Below are 22226 nucleotides of genomic sequence, written 5' to 3'. Positions count from 1 at the left end.
GAAGAGCGGAGGAAGAAGATGGAGAAGAAGAAGATGAAGAAGAAGATGGAGGAAGAAGAAGAACACCGAAGGAAGACCAGAAGAAAGAAGATGAAAGAAGAGGATATTAATACAGGACTTGTCAAAAACCGTCTCTTGTGTTTTTTAACCTTTTTGACACTTTTTTATGAAATGGTAGGGGTACATCTGTACCCCATTACCAATTCACATGGGAGGGCCGGGCATGTGGCCTGGTACGGTTCAGGAGGGGGGGACGCTCTCTCAGCCCCCCTCTTTTCCTGCGGCCTGCCAGGTTCGGCTAAGAGTCTGGTATGGATTTTTGGGGGGACCCCACGCCATTTTTAAAAAGAAATTTGGTGCGGAGTTCCTCTTAAGATCCATACCAGACCTGAAGGGACTGGTATGGATCTTGAGGGGGACCCCCACACCATTTTTTTTTAAATTTTGGCGCTGGGTTCCCCTTAATATCCATACCAGACCTGAAGGGCCTGGTATGGAATTTAGTGGGCCCCCTACTTATTTTTTTTTTATTTTGGTTCGGGGTTCCCCAGTGGGGAAATCCTATGCCGTTTTTATCAATGAACTTTTATGTGTATTGTCGGACCGACCATTCATTAATAGCTGCGAGTAGTTTTAAATGACTTTTTTTCCTTACAGTTCAGGAGGGGGGCGCTCTCTCGTCCCCCTCTTTTCCTGCGGCCTGCCAGGTTGCGTGCTCAGATAAGGGTCTGGTATGGATTTTTGGGGAGACCCCACGCCATTTTTCTTTTAAATTTGGCGTGGGGTTCCCCTTAAAATCCATACCAGATCTGAAGGGTCTGGTATAGATTTTGAGGGGGACCCCACGCCATTTTTTTTTTTTATTTTGGCCGAGGTTCCCCTTAATATCCATACCAGACCTGAAGGGCCTGGTATGGAATTTAGGGGGACCCCCCATGTCATTTTTTTAAATTTTGGTTCGGGGTTCCCCTGTGGGGAATTCCCATGCCGTTTTTATCAATGAACTTTTATGTGTATTGTCGGACCAGCAATTCATTAATAGCCACGAGTAGTTTTACATGACTTTTTTTCCTTTGAAATGTCATTTTGCTGTCCGACTGTTCTAAACACAGGAAACATGCGCCCCTTTACAGGCATACTATAGACACCCCCCAGGTGCGAAATTTAAAGGAATATTACACTTTTATTGTTTCACTTTAAGCATTATTAAAATCACTGCTCCAGAAAAAACAGCCGTTTTTAAAACTTCTTTTTGCATTGATACATGTCCCCTGGGGCAGGACCTAGGTCCCCAAACACTTTTTATGACAATAACTTGCATATAAGCCTTTAAAATGAGCACTTTTGATTATTCATGTTCGTGTCCCATAGACTTTAAAGGTGTTCGTGTGTTCCAACAAATTTTTGCCTGTTCACAGGTTCTGCTACAAACCAAACCGGGGGTGTTCGGCTCATCCCTAATGAGAAGGCATCCATTCCCTAGGACCCCATTTACACGTGCAAATGGGGCCATTAGAACTTGATGCAGGGGTTCCTGGCGATTAGCTGGGGGTGCAAGCTCCTTTGAAAGTAATGGGATGCTGACAGTTCCTGGAGTGTGATCGCTCATAGAGAGAGAACCAGGGAATGAGTAACCATGGACAAAAGACTGTCTGCCTCCAGAGCCTGCTCATTCACTGTGTCCCTAGATTCTTATGACATGTGTACGTAAGTGAAAACACTTCTCCCACCCAACCTCAGCCGTTTGTTAATAATACACAGTCTCTTGAGCGCTATGATTCGGAGCAATGTATTATCATTAGAGCGGGCACTTTCCCATGCCGTCTCAGACCAGGACTAATTATCAACCAATGTGCCCCCCCACCCCCGTTGATGCCCCGTGTGAGCACCAGGAGAAGTGGGCGGCCCCCCTTGATGATGCTGGCGTGAGCAGCAGAAAAAGTGGGTGGGTGGGCGGGTGGGCCCGATGTGGGCCTGGCAATGATGCCCGACGTGGGCCTGAGAGAAGAACCACCATGATACTCCTGCAGCTGGTCTCCGCTCTGCAAAGAAACCAGAAGTGACGCAGCCAACCTGTGAAGCTAGAAATGACGTGCATCTGGTGTAACCCAGAATGTGAGCCAACGCAGGATCAGACAGAGGAGGAGGGATATATACCCCTCAGACTCCTCCTACAAATACAGGCTAGCCTCCTGCCAGCCTTCTTACATGTAAAATTGTAGTTTTATATCCTCCTGCTGTTTTTAATACCAGAATGCACTTTTTGCATCTGGTATATGTGTCTACATGCGTTTACACTCGTAAGTGCATAAAACATGTCTTCAGAAACAGATTTTGTGATTTGGGTTACAGGACTGACTGACTAGTGCATGTTTATGTAACTGTGTGCATGTCCCCATTAAAAAACAATACACCTGCATTCAGATCTGTAAACAAAAAATGCTTTGAAATGTTTTTTTTTTTTTACACCTTTGTGCATGAGACTTTATTCTGAAGAGATGCTAATGTCTTGCTTTCACTCTTCAGTTTGTGATGATGATCATCCATGTGAGGGAATGAGCCGCCATGCTACCTTTGAGAACTTTGGGATGGCCTTCTTGACTCTCTTCCAGGTGTCTACTGGAGATAATTGGAATGGAATAATGAAGGTAAAATTCAGATTTTTTTTCTTCTTTTTAAAGCCATTTTAAAGTCATTGTTTCTAAATATTACAGACTCGTTAATGACTGGAATAGTACCACTGGATTGGCATAGGGCCAATGCGGTGCCTATATTTAAAAAGGGATCAAAGTCTTTACCAAGTAACTTTAGACCTGTTAGTTTAACTTCTATAGTCGGGAAGATACTGGAGAGTTTAATAAAAGACCACATAGAGGGGGGGCGTCGCCTGGTACAACATGGAGTAGGACGTGCAGGACCCGAGCTCCGTCCACTACTCCTTCTTCACATCAATCCTGCTACCCAGTGACCTCCTGCAGCAGCCTGACATACCTCCCCGGGGGCCCTCCATACACACAGACCCAATTCCGTGGGCCACTGACTGGACAGGGGAATGAGCGGTGTGACGCTCCTCCACACGGCGGCAGCCACAACTATAGGCTGCGGCTGCAGCCTAGTTTCTGGATCTGGCGGCCATCTTGGTTCTCCCGGCCTCTCCACCAGCACTGTATCCCAGCCTCTCTGGTGCCTGGCTCCCTCACCGCATGCAGATCCTGCTACACAGGCTTCCGTCCGGGGGGGGTCTGAAGGGAGCGGTGCCCTCCCGCACAGCGGCAGCTCTATATCCAGGCCGTGGCTTTGGCCTAGTCCTGGCTCCTGTGGCCATCTTGGTACTCCCGGCCTCTTCACCAGCGCTTCATCCCTCCTTTCCTGGATTCTGCACTCAAAATAGTGGATTGCCAAGCCCACACACCGCTGCCCACAACCCTCCCAAGGGCTTCACAGTGCTCAGGCCTACGGATGACTCCTGCATCCTCCAGGAAATATTTGATCGGATGGCTTTTAAGGTAGCCCAGCCCATTGTTTTCAAAGGCAGAGGCAAAATGTAGAACAAAGTATTCAAAAGACACACCCCTGGCACGCATACGTGGCATCCGATGATGGCAGACGTGTAATTCCTCTGCTCCGATCCCCACCGCCTTCCACAAGCTCCCGCACAGCGAACAGAAGCTACATCAGCCACGGGAGAACCCATACCGGACCGTAGAACCCTCCAGGCAAGCCATGGTGAAGTACGGGCCGAAGAAAACGGCTCCATCACACACCCCGGAGCTGCGGCCTACACAAACATTGGATCGCTTCCTGTACAGGCCCGAATCCCCGGCCTCGATTATGCAGAGCGCCCTGCTGGCTCCAGCAGACACACACGATACGGTAGGAGACATCCCTCTGCTATTTGCACCCACTCCAAACACAGAGATGTCAGCCCCCCTCACAGTTGAAATACTGGACGCTAAGCTGCAGTCTCTCCTGCAAAACTTGACATGCAATTTCACCAGAGAAGTGGGAAAACTGGCACAAGAACTGAGGGGGGAAATAATCCACATAGGAGAATGTACTGATCACTTAGAAACTAAATTTGATGATCTGATACAATACGTTCAAGTCCTAGAAGAGGACAATGCAGGCTTAAAACAATCTATCTCCCAACAAGAGGATTTAGAGAATAGAGAACGCCATCAGAATTTACGCATCCGAGGCATCCCCGAGTCTGTGTTGGACCGAGAGATTCAACAATATTTGCTGAGCCTCTTCAACACCTTAGCCCCCAAATACCTGACATAGATTGGCACCTGGACAGAGCGCACAGGTCGCTGGCTCCCAAGCCCCCTGCAGGGGCGAACCCCAGGGATATCATAGTACGTTTCCACTACTATGATAGCAAAGAAGCCTTATCTATGACTACTCACAAAAAACCACGGCTGGAATTTAAGGGTGCAAAAATACAAATTTTGCGATTTATCACCCATAACCCTCGCTTAACATCGCAGCTTTCGCCCGGTGACAACACACCTGCAAAACCATCAAATTTCATATCGCTGGGGTTTCCTTTTTCGCTTATCCGCTTCATGATGGCACCCAATTTTCCATGAGGGATCTTCAGGAAAGTGAGGCATTCATACGCAATCTGGGCCTTCCAGCACTACCAGACGAGGAACCCATACCACTTCCTGCAACATTTAAGCCTGCGTCCAATCCAGGTAGGATCTGGACCCCTGCTCACCAGAAATCTTAGAAGAACTTCTCCACACCCCAACGATGCCCCTTCTCCAAGATTCCAACTTGAGGACTCCCCCTTTGACATTTTTGTTTGATTTTGCTTCGGCCCATGCCATACTAAGTTCACCCTGATTTGGGGAGTTTACCACCCATACCCATGGGTTGACTCTATGATGGTCCATGTTCCAAAATTTTTTTACTAGATTTCACATATTTTGCTGGAAGATGGCGGGAGATCACTCCAGACAAGTTGGAGCCCCCCATGCGCCTCCCTTTGATCCACAGCCATGGCTGTGGAATCCTGAGTGGTCCTAACCCCTCAGGCTGTGGTTTCAAAAATTTTGTTTTTATAGGTTCTTTTTTGACCTATTGTTCATTTTTTGTTTTTTTTTTCTTTGTTGCTCAAATCTTTCTTCATTGCTGATTTTCAATGATACTTTATGTTACCTCATGCTTTCCCTTCACAGGATACACCATGGACTTTTTAATGTTTTTTTCTTACTTTTTTTTTACTCTGTTTCTGATTTCTAACGTTAACTACAGCATAACCATGTTATACCACTATGGCTTTACGTGTTCTTTCGTATAATGTGAAAGGTTTGAACTCCATTCATAAAAGATGGCTAGCCTTGAAGGAGTTCAAATCATCAGCTGCTAATCCTGGTCCGGGAGACTCACTTTCACCCTGGGGGATCCTTTAAGTTTGCTGCAAAACATTTCCCTATGTCATTTACAGCCTCTGACCCCTCCGGTAAAGCAGGCATGGCTATATTGATCAAAAAATTATGTCCCCTGAGAGTGAAATCCTCATTTATGGACCCCCATGGTAGATACGTTTTCCTGGACTGCGATTATCTCTCACGCTCTTTTACTCTAATCAATATTTATGCTCCCAACTCAGGCCAAATTCAGTTTCTCACTGATGTGCTTGGCAAACTTGGAAAATATGCTCAACCATTCATGATTGTCGGGGGCAATTTCAACATGATAATGTCCCCTAGAAGAGACAGACGCACACTATTTTCTACAACCTCCTCTTCTAAGGTAGAATGTCAATCCACCTCTTTCCATAAAATCATCAGATCTTACAACTTACTAGACATATGGAGAATTAAACACCCTACACATTATTATTATTATTCAGGATTTATATAGCGCCAACAGTTTACGCAGCGCTTTACAATATAAACATAAACAATTTACTTTTTTCTCCCCTCCCCATAAGATGTACTCTAGACTAGATTACCTTTTTGTGACAGCCCCACTATTAACATCCACAGTCGCATCAGAATTGAACCCCATAACCTGGTCAGACCATTCCTCTGTTCAGCTTGACCTCACACTCTCCTTATCTTCAACTAGAACCTGCCACTGGAGACTTAATGATTCCCTCCTCCAAAACCCTGTCACTAAAACTCAACTGTCTGAAGGACTGTTCAAGTTCTTCCAACTAAATGAACACATTGTGGCGGACGTGTCTACCCTATGGGAGGCACATAAGGCCTACTTTAGAGGTCAGTGTATTTCGGCTGGCTCTCGTTTAAAGAGAGACTCTGCTGCTCAGAGACTTGATATTCTTTCCCAGATACATAAAGCAGAAAACCTGCTGCTTGCCTCCCCTACGGTGGCACGTCTGCATACAGTCATCTCCCTACGCGAACGGTGGAAATACATTGACATGAACAGATGCTCCAAATCCCTTCTTTGGGCTAAACAGAAATTTTAGGAATATGCTAATAAACCGTATAGAATGTTAGTAAATAAGCTTAAGCCACGCCCATTCCATTGCTACCCTGAATTTCTTACACAAATTGATGGAACTCCAACTCACTGAACAAAGTCTAAAGTCTTTGGGGAATTTTATAAAAAGCTATATAACTGTTTACACACACAGACCCTAAACACCTCTTTTACCAAAAGGACTTCAATTCCTTCTTTGACCCTTTAAAACTACCCAAATTGTCATCCTCTCAAAAATCAACACTTAACGCTGCCATCACACCAGAAGAATTAGCTGGGGTAATTAAAGATCTACCATTACATAAATCAGCAGGACCAGATGGCCTGCCCTATTCCTATTATAAGACGTTCCTTCCTATCCTAAGTCCATACCTACTAGATCTTTTTACCTCCCTACAGAAAGGCACCATTCTTCATCCTCAATTCCTACATGCCCACATCACAGTCCTTCCAAAACCTCAGGAAGCCCCCTTCAATGCCAGACAACTATAGGCCCATAGCCCTACTCAATTTAAATTTTAAAATCTTTACAAAAATCCTAGCCAATAAACTCACCTCCATAATCCCTAAGCTTATTCATAATGATCAGTAGGGATGAGCTTCGTGTTTGAGTCGAACCCATGTTCGACTCGAACATCGTCTGTTCGACCGGTCGTCGAATTGAACACTGTGCAGAGGTCGCACTACACTAACGTGTAAATACTTTAGCTGCCTGCGGTAGGGATAGGATCAGGAAAACACCACCAACCTTCTACAGGTAGTTTTAGCTGAACACTGTGCAGAGGTCACACCACACTAACGTGTAAATACTTTAGCTGCCTGCGGTAGTGATAGGATCAGGAAAACACCACCAACCTTCTACAGGTAGCTTTAGCTGAACACTGTGCAAAGGTCGCACTACACTAACTTGTAGCTTTAGCTGAACACAGTGCAGAGGTCACACTAAACTAACCTGTAGCTTTCAGTCAGTTAGCTGCACTTACAGTGTATTGTGTAGATATAAGCTACAAGTTAGTTTAGTGTGACCTCTGCAGAGTGTTCAGCTAAAGCTACAAGTTAGTGTAGTGCGTCCTCCTCACAGTGTTCAGCTAAAGCTACAGGTTAGTTTAGTGTGACCTCTGCACTGTGTTCAGCTAAAGCTACAAGTTAGTGTAGTGCGTCCTCCTCACAGTGTTCAGCTAAAGCTACAATTATTTTAGTGCGACCTCTGCACAGTGTTCAGCTAAAGCTACAAGTTAGTGTGGTGCGTGCTCTGAACAGTGTTCAGATAAAGCTACAAGTTAGTGTAGTGCGTCCTCTGAATAGTGTTCATCTAAAGCTACAAGTTAGTGTAGTGCATCCTCCTCACAGTGTTCAGCTAAAGCTACAAGTTAGTGTAGTGTGTCCTCCTCACAGTGTTCAGCTAAAGCTACAGGTTAGTTTAGTGTGACCTCTGCACAGTGTTCAGCTAAAGCTACAAGTTAGTGTAATGTGTCCTCCTTCCAGTGTTCATCTAAAGCTACAAGTTAGTGTAGTGCATCCTCCTCACAGTGTTCAGCTAAAGCTACAAGTTAGTGTAGTGTGTCCTCCTCACAGTGTTCAGCTAAAGCTACAGGCTAGTTTAGTGTGACCTCTGCACTGTGTTCAGCTAAAGCTACAAGTTAGTGTAGTGCGACCTTTGCACAGTGTTCAGCTAAAGCTACCTGTAGAAGGTTGGTGGTGTTTTCCTGATCCTATCACTACCGCAGGCAGCTAAAGTATTTACACGTTAGTGTAGTGCGACCTCTGCACAGTGTTCAGCTAAAGCTACCTGTAGAAGGTTGGTGGTGTTTTCCTGATCCTATCACTACCGCAGGCAGTTAAAGTATTTACACGTTAGTGTAGTGCGACCTCTGCACAGTGTTCAGCTAAAGCTACCTGTAGAAGGTTGGTGGTGTTTTCCTGATCCTATTCCTACCGCAGGCAGCTAAAGTATTTACACTAGTGTAGTGCGACCTCTGCACAGTGTTCAGCTAAAGCTACCTGTAGAAGGTTGGTGGTGTTTTCCTGATCCTATCACTACCGCAGGCAGCTAAAGTATTTACATGTTAGTGTAGTGCGACCTCTGCACAGTGTTCAGCTAAAGCTACCTGTAGAAGGTTGGTGGTGTTTTCCTGATCCTATTACTACCGCAGGCAGCTAAAGTATTTACACGTTAGTGTAGTGCGACCTCTGCACAGTGTTCAGCTAAAGCTACCTGTAGAAGGTTGGTAGTGTTTTCCTGATCCTATCACTACCGCAGGGAGCTAAATTATTTACACATTAGTATAGTGCAACCTCTGCACTGTTCAGCTAAAGCTACCTGTAGAAGGTTGGTGGTGTTTTCCTGATCCTATCACTACCGTAGGCAGCTAAATTATTTACACGTTAGCGTAGCGCAACCTCTGCACAGTGTTCAACTAAAGCTACCTGTAGAAGGTCGGTGGTGTTTTCCTGATCCTATCACTACTGCAGGCAGCTAAAGTATTTACATGTTAGTGTAGTGCGACCTCTGCACAGTGTTCAGCTAAAGCTACCTGTTGGTAGGAAGGTTTTTTGGTGTTCTCATACTGTAGGCAGGCAGTTGATTTTGCTAACTGCAGTATCAGTATATATATCTATATATATATATATATATATATATATAGATATATATATATCTATATATATATATCTATATATATAGATATATATATCCCAGCTTCCAGCTTAGTGCAGCTACAGGCCATTAGTATGTCTGGAAGGCCAACAAGGAGAGGCAGACAGTCACAAGCCAATAAAAGAGGGCAAGCAGGCTCTGTGTCTAGAGGCAATGGTGCTGGTCGTGGAAACGGTGCATCCTCATCAGCACGTGGCCGTGGGACTCACTTGGCCTTTTTTTCGGCAGCTGGCCGTGTTGAGCCGCAACATGCGGAAGACTTGGTCGAGTGGATGACCAAGCTGTCCTCATCCACCTCATCCTCCCTCACCCATGCTCAGGGTACTTTGTCTGGCAAAGCAGCTGCCAATGCGGCCTCTTCCCTCGGCTCAATGGCATCAGTGACTCCTTCCCTAGCCCCACCATGTCCTCCTGAGGAGTCCCTCGAACTGTTTGACCACAGTGTTGGGTACATGCTCCAGGAGGATGCCCAGCGTTTAGAAGGCTCTGATGATGATACTGAGCTAGATGAAGGCAGTAACGTGAGCACGGACAGAGGGGGTGCCCAAGAAGGACAGCAATCTGCCAGTCATGCTCCCCCTGCTGCAGCATACTGCCAGGTTTGCTCCAGTGATGAGGAGGGAGGGGATGATGAGGTCACTGACTCAAAGTGGGTGCCTGATAGGAGAGGGGAGGAGGAGGAGGAGAGGGAAAAATCACCAACGAGGCAGGATGCCCTCCAGGGGCCAGCCTAAGGGCAGCACACTGACTGCATCACACCGCAAAGCTCCGCATGTGCAGGGCGCTGCTGTCTCTTTGCATTATTCCAAAAGTTCTTTGGTGTGGGCCTTTTTTGATACGAGTGCTTCAGATCGCACCGCTGCTATTTGCAACATATGTCTCAAGCGTATCTCGCGTGGCCAAAACATCTCCCGCTTGGGCACCACATGCTTGACCAGACATATGTTGACCTGCCATGCAGTTCGTTGGCAAGCATATCTAAAAGACCCACACCAAAGAACAAAGAGGACCTCTCCTTGCTCCTCATCAGCTGAGATCTCCAACCCCACTATACCTTCAGTCCTCTCTGAGACCTGCACTGAGAGGAATGAAGGTGTAGAATTAGGTGTGTCACAGCCAAGTACTTGTGGGCAATCTGCTTTCGGTACACCGCGTCAGATTGTACCAGGCAAATTTCCCTGCTCCAGCTGCTGCACCGCCAAAAGAAGTTCACTCCCAGCCATCCACATGCCCAGCGGTTGAATGCTAGCTTGGCAAAATTGCTAGCACTTCAACTGCTACCTTTTCAGATGCTAGACTCTGCCCCCTTCCATGAGTTTGTGGAATGTGCGGTTCCTCAGTGGCAGGTACCCAAGTGCGAAGGAAAGGTGTAAGGCGATTCCGGCTCTTTATCGGCATGTGGAAGGCAATGTCTTGGCCTCGCTGGACAGGGCGGTCAGTGGTAAGGTGCATATTACCGCTGACTCATGGTCCAGCAGGCATGGACAGGGATGTTACCTAAGTTTCACGGTGCATTGGGTCACTCTGCTGGCAGCTGGGAAGGATGCAGGACAAGGTGCAGTAGTGTTGGAGGTTGTTCCGCCACCACGCCTCCAAAATGCCACTACTAATGATTGTGACACACCTCTCTCCTCCACCCTCTCCTCTTCTTCTTCCTCCATGGCCTCTTCCTGTGCTTTGTTCTCGGAACCAGCGATGCTCCGTATGCATTCAAGGGGCTACGCAAGTACGCAGGCCAAAAGATGCCATGCGGTGCTTGAGTTGGTGTGCTTGGGGGACAGGAGCCACACAGGGGCAGAGGTTCTGTCAGCTCTGCAGGGGCAGGTTCAGAGGTGGTTGATGCCACACCAACTTAAGGCAGGAATGGTGGTTTGTGACAATGGCACCGACCGCCTCTCCACCCTCCGACAGGGACAACTGACCTATGTGCCCTGTTTGGCTCACGTCCTTAACTTGGTGGTGCAGCGGTTCTTGGGCAGGTACCCGGGCTTACAGGATGTCCTGAGGCAGGCCAGGAAAGTCTGTGTGCATTTCCGCTGGTCCTATAATGCCAGTGCTCGGCTGGGAGGCCTCCAAAAGGAGTTTAACCTGCCCAAGAACCACCTAATCTGTGACATGCCCACCAGGTGGAACTCAACGTTTTTCATGCTGCAGCGGCTGCACATGCAGCAGAGGGCCATCAATGAGTACCTGTGCAACTATGGCACCAGGAAAGGGTCAGGGGAGCTTGTTTTTTTTTTTTCCCCACGCCAGTGGGCCATGATCAGGGATGCATGCACTGTCCTGTCACCATTTAAGGAGGCCACGAGGATGGTGAGCAGTGACAGTGCATGCATCAGTGACACTGCCCCCCTTGTCCACCTGTTGGAGCACACGCTGCATGAAATAATGGACAGGGCACTTGAGGCAGAACAGAGGCAGGAAGAGGAGAACTTCCTTAGCTCTCAAGGCCCCCTTTATCCAGACAGTGTTCCTGCGTGCCCGCGGATTACATAGGAAGAGGATGAGGAGGTGGAGGAGGAGGAAGAGGAGGAGGATTGTGTCAGTATGGAGGTGGAGCCTGGCACTCAGCATCAGCAGCAGTCTTTAAGGGATCAGTCCCAAGAAACACATGGACCTATACGTGGCTGGGAGGAGGTGGCTGCGGCCCATGTCGTCCTTAGTGACCCAGAGGACGCCGGACCGAATGCCTCAGCAAACCTATGCTGCATGGCCTCCCTGATCCTGCAAAGCCTGCGTAAGCATCCTCGTATTCGTGGTATCAAGGAGAAGGACCAATACTGGCTGGCAACCCTCCTTGATCCACGTTACAAAGGTAAGGTTGCGGACCTTATCTTGCCGTCGCAGAAGGAGCAGAGGATGAAACATCTTCGGGAGGCCTTGCAGAAAGGTCTGTGCAATGCGTTCCCAGAGACTGGGAGGTTACAAACTCCTGTTTCTGGACAACGTGTTGCTTCGGTCAGTCAAAGAAGGAGCAGTGGAGAAGGTGGCCGTCTGAATGATGCGTTCAGACAATTTTTTTAGTCCGCAGCCCCAAGGTATGAACAGTTCCAGCAACCATCGCCAGTGTCTGTTTTACATGGTGCAGGAATACCTAGGGGCAAGATCGGACTTGGACATCTTTCCCACCGAAAATCCTCTGGGTTACTGGGTCTTGAGGATGGATCACTGGCCAGAGCTTGCACAGTATGCAATTGAGCTACTGGCCTGTCCTACATCCAGCGTTCTTTCGGAAATCACATTCAGTGCTGCTGGAGGCTTTGTAACCGATCACAGGGTGCATCTGTCCACCGACTCGGTCAATCGACTGACCTTCATAAAAATGAATCAGTCTTGGATCACCACCAGCTACCAAGCACCTGATGCTGATGTAACCAAATAATTTTTTTTTAAATGTCAGATCCCTTCAAAGACTGCCTATGCTGATGCTGAGTGACTATCCTGTTATGCTGAGTAATTATCCTCTTCCTCCTCAATGATCATGCTGATAGCTTGTAAGAACATTTTTGGTTCTGGGCGCCACCACCAGTGCCTAAGGCCCAATTTTTCAGCCCCTGTTTTACATGGGCGTGTAATTACAATTTTTGATGCAATACTTTGCAGCCAGGCTCATTCCTGCGTTCCAACTAGAGTATCTGTGAGGGGTTGCAGTGTTGTGGCACCAGCACCAGTGCCTCAGGCCCAATTTTTCAGCCCCTGTTTAACAGGGGCGTGTAATTACAATTTTTGATGCAATACTTTGCAGCAGGGCTCATTCCTGCGTTCCAACTAGAGTATCTGTGAGGAGTTGCAGTGTTGTGGCACCAGCACCAGTGCCTAAGGCCCAATTTTTCAGCCCCTGTTTAACAGGGACATGTAATTACAATTTTTGATGCAATACTTTGCAGCAGGGCTCGTTCCTGCATTCCAACTAGAGTATCTGTGAGGGGTTGCAGTGTTGTGGCACCAGCACCAGTGCCTAAGGCCCAATTTTTCAGCCCCTGTTCAACAGGGACATGTAATTAGAATTCTTGATCTAATATTTCACAGCAGGGCCCGTTTCTGCGCCCACCAAGATTAACCGTGAGGACTTACAGTGTTGTGGCACCAACACCACCACCACCACCAAAGGCCAAATTTTTCAGCCCCTGTTCAACAGGGGCATGTAATTACAATTTTTGATCGAATATTTCACAGCAGGGCCCGTTTCTGCGCCCACCAAGATTAACTGTGAGGACTTACAGTGTTGTGCCACCAGCACCACCACTACCAAAGGCCCAATTTTTATGGCCCTGTTCAACAGGGGCATGTAATTACAATTCTTGATTTAATATTTCACAGCAGGGCACGTTTCTGCGCCCACCAAGATTAACTGTGAGGACTTACAGTGTTGTGGCACCAGCACCAACACCACCACCAAAGGCCCAATTTTTCAGCCCCTGTTCAACAGGGGGATGTAATTACAATTCTTGATCTAATATTTCACAGCAGGGCCCTGTGAGGGCTTACAGTGTTGAGGCCACAACAACACACAAGGCCCAAATTTCTGCTGAGTATATAGGGCAGGCCCCTACTTTCAAACATCCAACTTACAAACTAGTAACCTACTTGCAAACCGAAGGAGACAACAGGAAGTGAGATGAAATCTACCCCATAGGAAGGGAAATTCTCTCCTGTAAGAGTTAATATGGGAAAAACTTTTCTCCTTTCCACTGATGCTTTATTACCAATCCTTGTTTCACTAAAAACCCCACATTTTCAAAAAACATTTGTCATTGGGACAAAAAGTGAGGTGAAATCTTCTGAAGAAGAGCACAGACAGCAAAACAAATGTCACAGGGGTGATAACCCTTCCCCGTGTTTTCCAAAAAGCTTAAAAACAGATTTTTTGGCTGGAGCTACACTTTAAAAATGTACCAGTTCAAAATTACAAACAAATTCTACTTAACAACAAACCTACAGTCCCTGTCTTGTTTGCACCGCCTGTATACTGCTGTTCAGAGTATAAAGGACCTGGGGGCCCCACACCTTTCCTTTTTTTTAATTTGGGTGCGGGGTTCCCCTTAATATCCATACAGGACCCAAAGGGCCTAGTAATGGACTGGAGGGTACCCATGCCGTTTGTCTCACTGATTTTCATACATATTGCCAGGACCCGACATTACATTAAAGCCGCAAGCAGTTTTAAATTACTTTTTTTCCTTTAAAAATGTCATTTTGTGCAGGGACTGTTCTAAGCACGGGAAACACGCGCCACTTTACAGGCATACTATAGACACCCCCCAGGTACAATATTTAAAGGAATATTTCACTTTTTTTTACTTTAAGCCTCATTAAAATCACTGCTCCCGAAAAAACGGCCGTTTTTGAAAGTTTTTTTTGCATTGATACATGTCCCCTCGCGCAGGACCCGGGTCTCCAAACCCTTTTTAGGACAATACCATGCAAATTAGCCTTTAAAATTAGCACTTTTGATTTAGAACGTTCGAGTCCCATAGACGTCAATGGGGTTCTAACGTTCGTGCAAATTTTCCGTCCGTTCACAGGTTCTGGTGCGAACCGAATCGGGGGGAGTTCGGCTCATCCTTAATGATCAGGCTTTGTTTCAGGTAGACATGTAGGTCACAACACCAGACGCACTATTGACCTTCTGGACAAGACCTCCCGCTCTGCCCTTATTCTGAGCCTAGACGCTCAGAAAGCATTTGACAGGCTTGAATGGTCATATATGTTTGCTACCCTCACACAGTTTGGATTTACAGGCTCATTCATGGCAGCTTCTGTCCTACTTCCCAAGTACAACTGGCTTCCTTTCTGTCCCCATCCTTCTCCCATAGCAATGGAACTAGACAAGGGTGCCCCCTATCCCCCTTATTGTTTATGCTGTGCCTTGAACCCCTAGCTGAAGCCATACGCATACATCCAGACATAAGTGGAGTCTCCTTACGGCAAAGAGAGTACAAGCTGTCTCTATTCACAGACGATATACTGCTAACGTTAACAAAACTTCACATCTCTCTTCCCAACCTCCATACTTTATTAAACACATTTGGCAAACTCTCCAGCTACAAAGTTAACACAGCCAAGATGGAAACTCTTCTGCCCCGTACACACGGTCGGACATTGATCGGACATTCCGACAACAAAATCTTAGGATTTTTTCAGACGGATGTTGGCTCAAACTTGTTTTGCGTACACACGGTCGCACAAAGTTGTCAGAATTTCCGATCGCCAACAACGCGGTGACGTCAACCACGTCCGACAAGACTAGAAAAGGCCAGTTCAGAACCAAGCGCAGCACCCTTTGGGCTCCTTTTGCTAATCTCGTGTTAGTAAAAGTTTGGTGAGAGATGATTTGCGCTTTTTCAGACTCGTGGCTTTCAGATCGTTTTCTGCGGTTCAGTTTGTGCTTGTGGGTTTGTATCTGCTCTTCAGTGCGTGCATTCAGTTCGTATCAGAGTTTTCTGTGCGATCTTGCCCGCTCGTTGCTGTTTTTCAGGTCGCTCTTCACAGGCCTTGCTGTTCTTCAGTGCGTTCTGTTACTTCGTTCTGAGCAGCCGACCGGTTTCTAGCCATGTTGCGTATACGTACACCTCGTAGAGTTCGTGCTGTGTGGGGGTTTGGTGTTGGGGTCCTGACCTTGACACAAGTCCAGTTCATGAACAGGGTGGGGAGGAGTTCATGGACCAAGAATTGGTTGCTTCAGCGTGACCAGTTCTCTCATATGCCTTTGCTCTGTGAGATCCGTGAGAATAATCCTGATGATTTCAGGAACTTTCTCAGGATGACGGACCCCGTATTTCACCGTCTGCTGGCTTTGCTGACCCCCTATATCAGCAGGCAGGATACCTGCATGAGGCAAGCCACCACTGCGGAGCAGAGGCTCGTCGCTACCCTGCGGTACTTGGCGACAGGGAGAAGCCTGCAGGACTTGAAGTTCTCGACAGGCATCTCCCCCCAGGCTCTGGGTATCATTATCCCAGAGACCTGTTCTGCCATCATCCAGGTCCTGCAGAAGGAATATATGAAGGTAAGATTTTTATCCTTTAATATCACATTTTATTGTATTGAATGTTTGCTAATATATTGTATTTCTTTCCTCATTCCCAAATTACCATGATTGTAATATGCTGTGAATGTCCCCTTTGTTCTCATGCATGCTGGATTTTTATGTAATTATTTTTTTAGTCCTTCATACATATTTGCCTTCACTTACCTCCCCAGCATGTTCTCCTGCCCTATATTCACCTCATGTAGTGACTTAACAATGTATTTTATCAGCTCCATAGTAGTGCTTTACCCCAAACACCCCCTAAAATGTTTTGAAATGTGATTTGTGCTTTAAATTCAGGCAGAGTGCCAGAGGCTTTTTTTGTGGTGTCCCCAAATCATTTTTATTAACCCTCCCTCCCCCCAACTGCTAAGTCAGCTGATCCCAATTCTCTATCTATCCTCAATAATCTATCTACTGACTTTGCCAAACCCATACACACTATACCCATCTCTTTTGTGGTCAGATGTATGGATGAATTCCCCAAAGCATGTAGTGCAAGGGCCTGCCTGTATACTTTCAAATGGTACTGTTTCAAGTTTTTGGATACTTTTATTATCTTGATAGGTAATAGCAGAATGTACAAATGTGCTCAAATGTGTACAGTGTGTATTTATATCTTTGTATTAGGACACTTCTTACCTGTCCAGTGGGCTGCCAATAGTGTAACTAAGTAGGGGCTGTTCCAAGTAATACCCTGTATTTAGGCATTCATCTCTCAATGAAGTGGAGAGGGTTACCTGTCCAAGATCCCCCCCCTATAATGTTAGACATGGCCCATGAGAGGGGGGGGAGGGGGAATATGATAGGTGTACCTTATACTTTGGTGTTGTAAAATTCTCCTTAATAAATGTTATCTGGAGGTTGGCCAAGAATGTTTGTGTCTAATCTGCTTGCCATGTTTATGTGCAAAAATAGTAATTTTTTTTGTTTTCCTCAACAGTTTCCTTCCACGCCACAGGAATGGCAGACTGTGGCCTCCCACTTTGCCCAGCAGTGGGACTTTCCTAACTGCGGAGGGGCAATTGATGGGAAACACGTCCACATCGTCCCACCACCCAACTCGGTCATACTATTATAATTACAAAGGGTTCAATAGTATTGTGATGTTGGCGGTGGTGTCGGCTAATTACGACTTCCTGTATGTGGACGTGGGGAAGAATGGCCGGATGTCCGATGGTGGAGTCATCGCCCAGACGGAGTTTTACAGGCATCTCCAGAATGGCAGCTTGGACTTGCCACCTCCAGAAGACAATGTGGAAGGACTCCCATTCGTCTTCGTTGCGGATGAAGCATTTGCGCTGGGGGACCATCTTACGCGGCCATTCCCGATGAGGACCCTCACCCCGGAACAGAGGGTTTTTAATTACCGGCTGGTCAGAGCCAGAAGAGTGTTGGAGAACACATTTGGAATCATGGCCAGCCGGTTCCGCCTATTTCTGACACCCATCCATATGGCAGAGTATAAACTTAATCATATAATCCTGGCGTGCTGTGTTCTACATAACTTTTTACACCAACATTCTGCCAACTATGCTGGCTCAATTGGGCCTGAGGCCGGAATGATCAATGAAACAACCCTGACGGCGCTTGAAAGTGGCCGTCCTGGCTTGCCCTCCCTGAGTGCCCGTGATGTCCGGTTAAGATACCTTGAGTTCTTTACGGGTAGGGGGGCCATCAATATGCCAGCAAATTTGTGAAGCCTTTATCAAATAAAAACCAAAAAAAAGCTAATCTTTGTTGACATTTACTGCTTGTGTTTGTTTTAGCTGACCCTGACAGCAATGTGGGGAGTCCTGAAAATGGCGTGATTGTGTAACCTTACAAAGCACTATTGGGTGTTATTTACTAAAGGCAAAGACACTTTGCACTACAAGTGCACTTGAAACTGCACTGAAACTGCACTTGTAGTGCAAAGAGGATTTGCCCTTAGGAAATAACCCCCATTTTCACATAAAGCAGCAATTACATCACCAATAATCTACACATTCTTGAGAACAATCTTTTTAATACCTGCACAATCACACGTGCATTTAGAAAAGGTTTTTAAAACAAACCAACATGTTTGTTGTATAACAATTTTTGGGGTGGCATTATCAAAAATAGAAATGTCCATTTAAGTTAAAATAGGCATGTGTAAAACCAACAAGAAAGACAAAAATCTTGAACTTACAAAGTTCACATATGGTAAAACTTGAAGGCAATATCAGACATGAGTATTTAGTAACTGTGTTTGATATTGCGTTCAGATGGGGTGAAGTCACCCCTTGAAAAGCCAAATTTGGAAGATGCACACCAATTTACGAATGTCAACATGTGCTAGCTGCCATCACGGGGGATAAAGGGACGTGTTTTGGGGGAGCAATCCCTTCCTCACAGCTACTTTATTATTGAGGAAGGGGTTGCACCCCCAAAACGTGTCCATTGATCTCCCGTGATGGCAGATAGCACATGTTGGCACACTGTGTGCATCCTCCAAATTTGGCTTTTCTAAACATTGCTAAAACATTTTTAAGATGGTAGCACACAAAAAAACAAAGTGATTTTGAGGGGTTTTAAATTCGCCCCAAAACATCAATGATGTTATTATTTTTTTGAATAACATCATTGATTTTTTTCTTGAGGTTTTCCAATTCTAAATTACACCCCATGATCTCCCCGATCAGGATCTGGGCACTTTCTGATGTGAAAGGATCTGGATCCACAACATCACCATCACCTAAAAAGAGAGGAACCAAACAAAAACAGGTATCAAAAATCTGCCGGCATCCATCTCTTACCTGAGTCTGTGGTCGCAGACACTCACCTGTTGTGGTGTCAGTTTCCACCACATCTTCTTCCTCCTCCTGCTCAGCTTGGGTTGGGGGTATTTCCCCTTCTTCCAGAGGTGGGGGGTCTGTGGTCTCCTCAGATGAGGGGTGTCCTCCGAGTCTTTTCTCCCCTATGTAAAACAAAAATGGTATAATTAGCACACAGATATTTGATGACCGAAATCTAAAGATGAAACATTGCTTGGAAGTGGGGTACAATTGTCTATTTGGGCAGAGTTCCAAGATGTAGCATTTTTATTGTCCTTTGTCAAGCTTCAAGACTTTACCTGTTTTGTACAAGCTTCACAGATGGAGACCCCCCTATAGTATGCACTGGAGCACCTGTGTGGGCCCCCTAATAAAAAGGGTGTTCTGGTGTCCCACACTAGTGCTCCAGCGTCCAGATCTGAAAACAGCTGCTGAGTGTCCTCTCCTTACACAGAATCTAGTTTGCATTTCATTCTAGTAACAAACCCATCTACACAACCAAACATTTTTCATACAAGTATGCCCTAAAAAATGTATGAAAATGCATATGGCCTTAACAATGGTGTTTTATAGGCCGAAAGAAAAATGCTTGATACGAACGAATAATGGGCCCATGAACATTAAAGTTGCCATTTTAAACTGTACAACACTTAAGAAACGCATATGGAGCAGAACGAACGTAATAAAGACAAAAAGAATAGGAACACAGCGCAACTGCTTACTTTTTTGCTGCACTCTCCGGATCTTTATGTACTGCTCAGGCTCTCTTAATTTCAGGTCCGACTACCGCTTCCTGAGCTGATCTTTTGATCATCGTACCCCGAAATTTCGGTGCAGACTTTTGACCACTTTCGCCATTATCTTGGCCTTTCTGATATTGGGGTTGGGGTAAGGTCCATACATCATAGTCGGCCTTCTTCAGGATGTCGACCATCTCCAACATCTCACCAAAGGACATATTTGTGGCCTTAAATCATCTCCTCCTGGATCGGGACGTTTCCTCCTCCTCGTTGCTATAATTAGCACACACCTGCTCTGACTCCGCCATGTGCTCGTCACCCACTGCGCCGAACGAAAAGGGGAGGGGAATAGACTAGAAAGAACGTCAGGGGCTGGCGGAGTTACACGCATGCGCAGTGTGTATAAAGCGTAACACGGGTGCATAGTACGTACGATCTGTGAGCGGACGAAGAAGTATCGGAGGTGCCGATCGTGATAACGAAGGTAAGAGCCAAACTTGGGCCTATACTGCTACTACATTGAGGCCTATATTGTAACAAGATTAGGAGAGTTTTGCCTGACATTAGGGTTTGTCTTGTGTCTTGCAGTGAAAATGGATATCTTGAACGATACCGACTTCATGGCAATCTTCATTGACATGTTCAGGCAGCTGCCTTGTCTGTGGGAGATCAACCACCCACATTATAAGAACCAAACAAAGAGGAAGGCAGCACTGGATCAATTGTTGGAAATTGTGAAGCAGGTGATCCCCACGGCAGACATCACCTATTTGAGGATCCTAATTGGTGGCCTGAGGAGTACATATCTAAGGGAGTGCAAGAAAGTCCAGGATTCACAGAGATCCGGAGCAGCAGATGACATCTATGTCCCCAGGATGTGGTACTATGACAGGCTGCATTTTTTGGCAGGCCAGACTGAACCCAGGTCATCACTCTCCAGTCTTCCTTCCATGCTTCCTTCCCCCCCAGCTGAGGCTTCTGACGCCCAACCTGGGCCTTCCAGGCAGCAACATGTGGAGGAGCCTAGCTTGAGCCAGGTATAGCATTCTCTAAATAGTTCAGGTTGTCCAATCAATGATGCTAACTAGATGTTAGTTTGGAGTACTAATTTCTGATTGTGATTGATGATGCAAAAACTAAAACCATGTCCCTTTTTCATACACATGGAAGTCTCAGCCCGGAGGTGGCCGGGCCGAGCAGGCTGCCTGATATGCCGGTCCCTCCCCTACACCTGCAAAGAGAAAGTGGCAGGAAGAGGAGTACCCTAGAGGAGGCTGCCATAGGCCTCTTTTGGAAGGCTACAGAGGCCCTGGGAGCACCACACACTGTGGAGGAGGACTTTGCTGCCATAATTGCCTGTAAAATGCAGCGGATGGAGGAGGGCCAACAACTCATGTGTGAGTCATTATGGTTGGAAGCTCTCAATAAGGGGTTGAGGGCCCAACTAACATCTGATATCCACATTTGTGACCTCACACATGGTCCTCCTCCTCCTCCTCCAGGTCCTTCTACTTCTCCTCCTCCTCCTCCTCCTCCAGGTCCTACTAGTCCTCCTCCTCCTCCAGGTCCTACTCCTCCTCCTGTCACATCTCCAACAGCAGAGCCATAGCCGGGAATGAAGCATGGAAGGAAGACCAGAAAGTGATGACCCTGGATCCAGTCTGGTCTGGCAAAAGATGCAGCCTCTTGTGGTACCACAGCCTGGGGACACAGATGTCATCTGCTGCTTTCCGGATCTCTGGGACTTCTGGACCAGATTGCACTTCCTTACATATGGATTCCTCAGGCTACCAATTTTGATGTTAAAGAATTGATGTCTGCCCTGGGGGTCCAAGGCTTCACTAATTTCTGCTGTTTATCCAGTGTTGTCTCCCTCTTTGTTTGGTTCTGAGCCCTTAATAAAGGATTTTTGTTTTCAGTTATACTTGCCTATGTGTTTTTTCCTTCAAAAAGGACAGTTTGTTGGTGAGGATTCAGGTACATTTCAAAAATACAATGTGAAATTAACAAGGGACACCAACACCAAACAATCTCCTTAAGATTAAATAATACAAAATAATAATGATGTTGTGGTAACTTGACACACAAAAAACACACAAAAATATTCTAGAGTAAAACTAAAAATAAAATAAAACAAAGATCAGCCTTGGAAAAAATACAAACCTAAAATCTAAAAAAAAATGCCTTTAAAAAAAAAAAATATATATATTTTTTTGTCAGATGTGACAAATCCAAATATATTGAGGGAATCCCGATAAATAGTAAAGAAATAAGTTTGTGAGAAGTCTGTGTGAATATGAGCAGCAAAACTTCTTCATTCTTCTCACATTATAAAGAAGAAGAGAGTGCGCTGTATTAAACCATTTTTAACATTGCAGCTTGACGAAAGTGCTGTATCCATTCCGAACGCTAATTTTACCCGACCGAGCTGTTCCGTCTCGGATTTTCTTCTGAGCATGCGTGGCACTTTGTGCGTTGGAACAGGCCACACACGGTCAGAATTGACGCGATCGGATTTTGTTGTCGGAAAATTTTATAGCCTG

The 22226-nt window shown here is 46.1% G+C and overlaps 1 protein-coding gene across 2 annotated transcripts in view; it reads left to right on the top strand.

The window, feature by feature from the left end:
- Positions 1–22226, top strand: part of CACNA1I (calcium voltage-gated channel subunit alpha1 I) — a 3871666-nt gene that overhangs the window by 3022833 nt on the left and 826607 nt on the right. For both annotated transcript variants that reach the window (XM_073592660.1, XM_073592661.1), the window contains one exon: positions 2527–2648. In XM_073592660.1, coding sequence (XP_073448761.1) covers positions 2527–2648 — 122 coding nt within the window. The remainder of the gene's footprint in view (positions 1–2526; positions 2649–22226) is intronic.

The sequence above is a fragment of the Aquarana catesbeiana genome, linkage group LG07 (genome assembly GCF_042186555.1).
Source record: "Aquarana catesbeiana isolate 2022-GZ linkage group LG07, ASM4218655v1, whole genome shotgun sequence".
NCBI classification, from domain to species: domain Eukaryota; kingdom Metazoa; phylum Chordata; class Amphibia; order Anura; family Ranidae; genus Aquarana; species Aquarana catesbeiana.
This window is presented reverse-complemented; position numbering and strand designations above follow the sequence as displayed.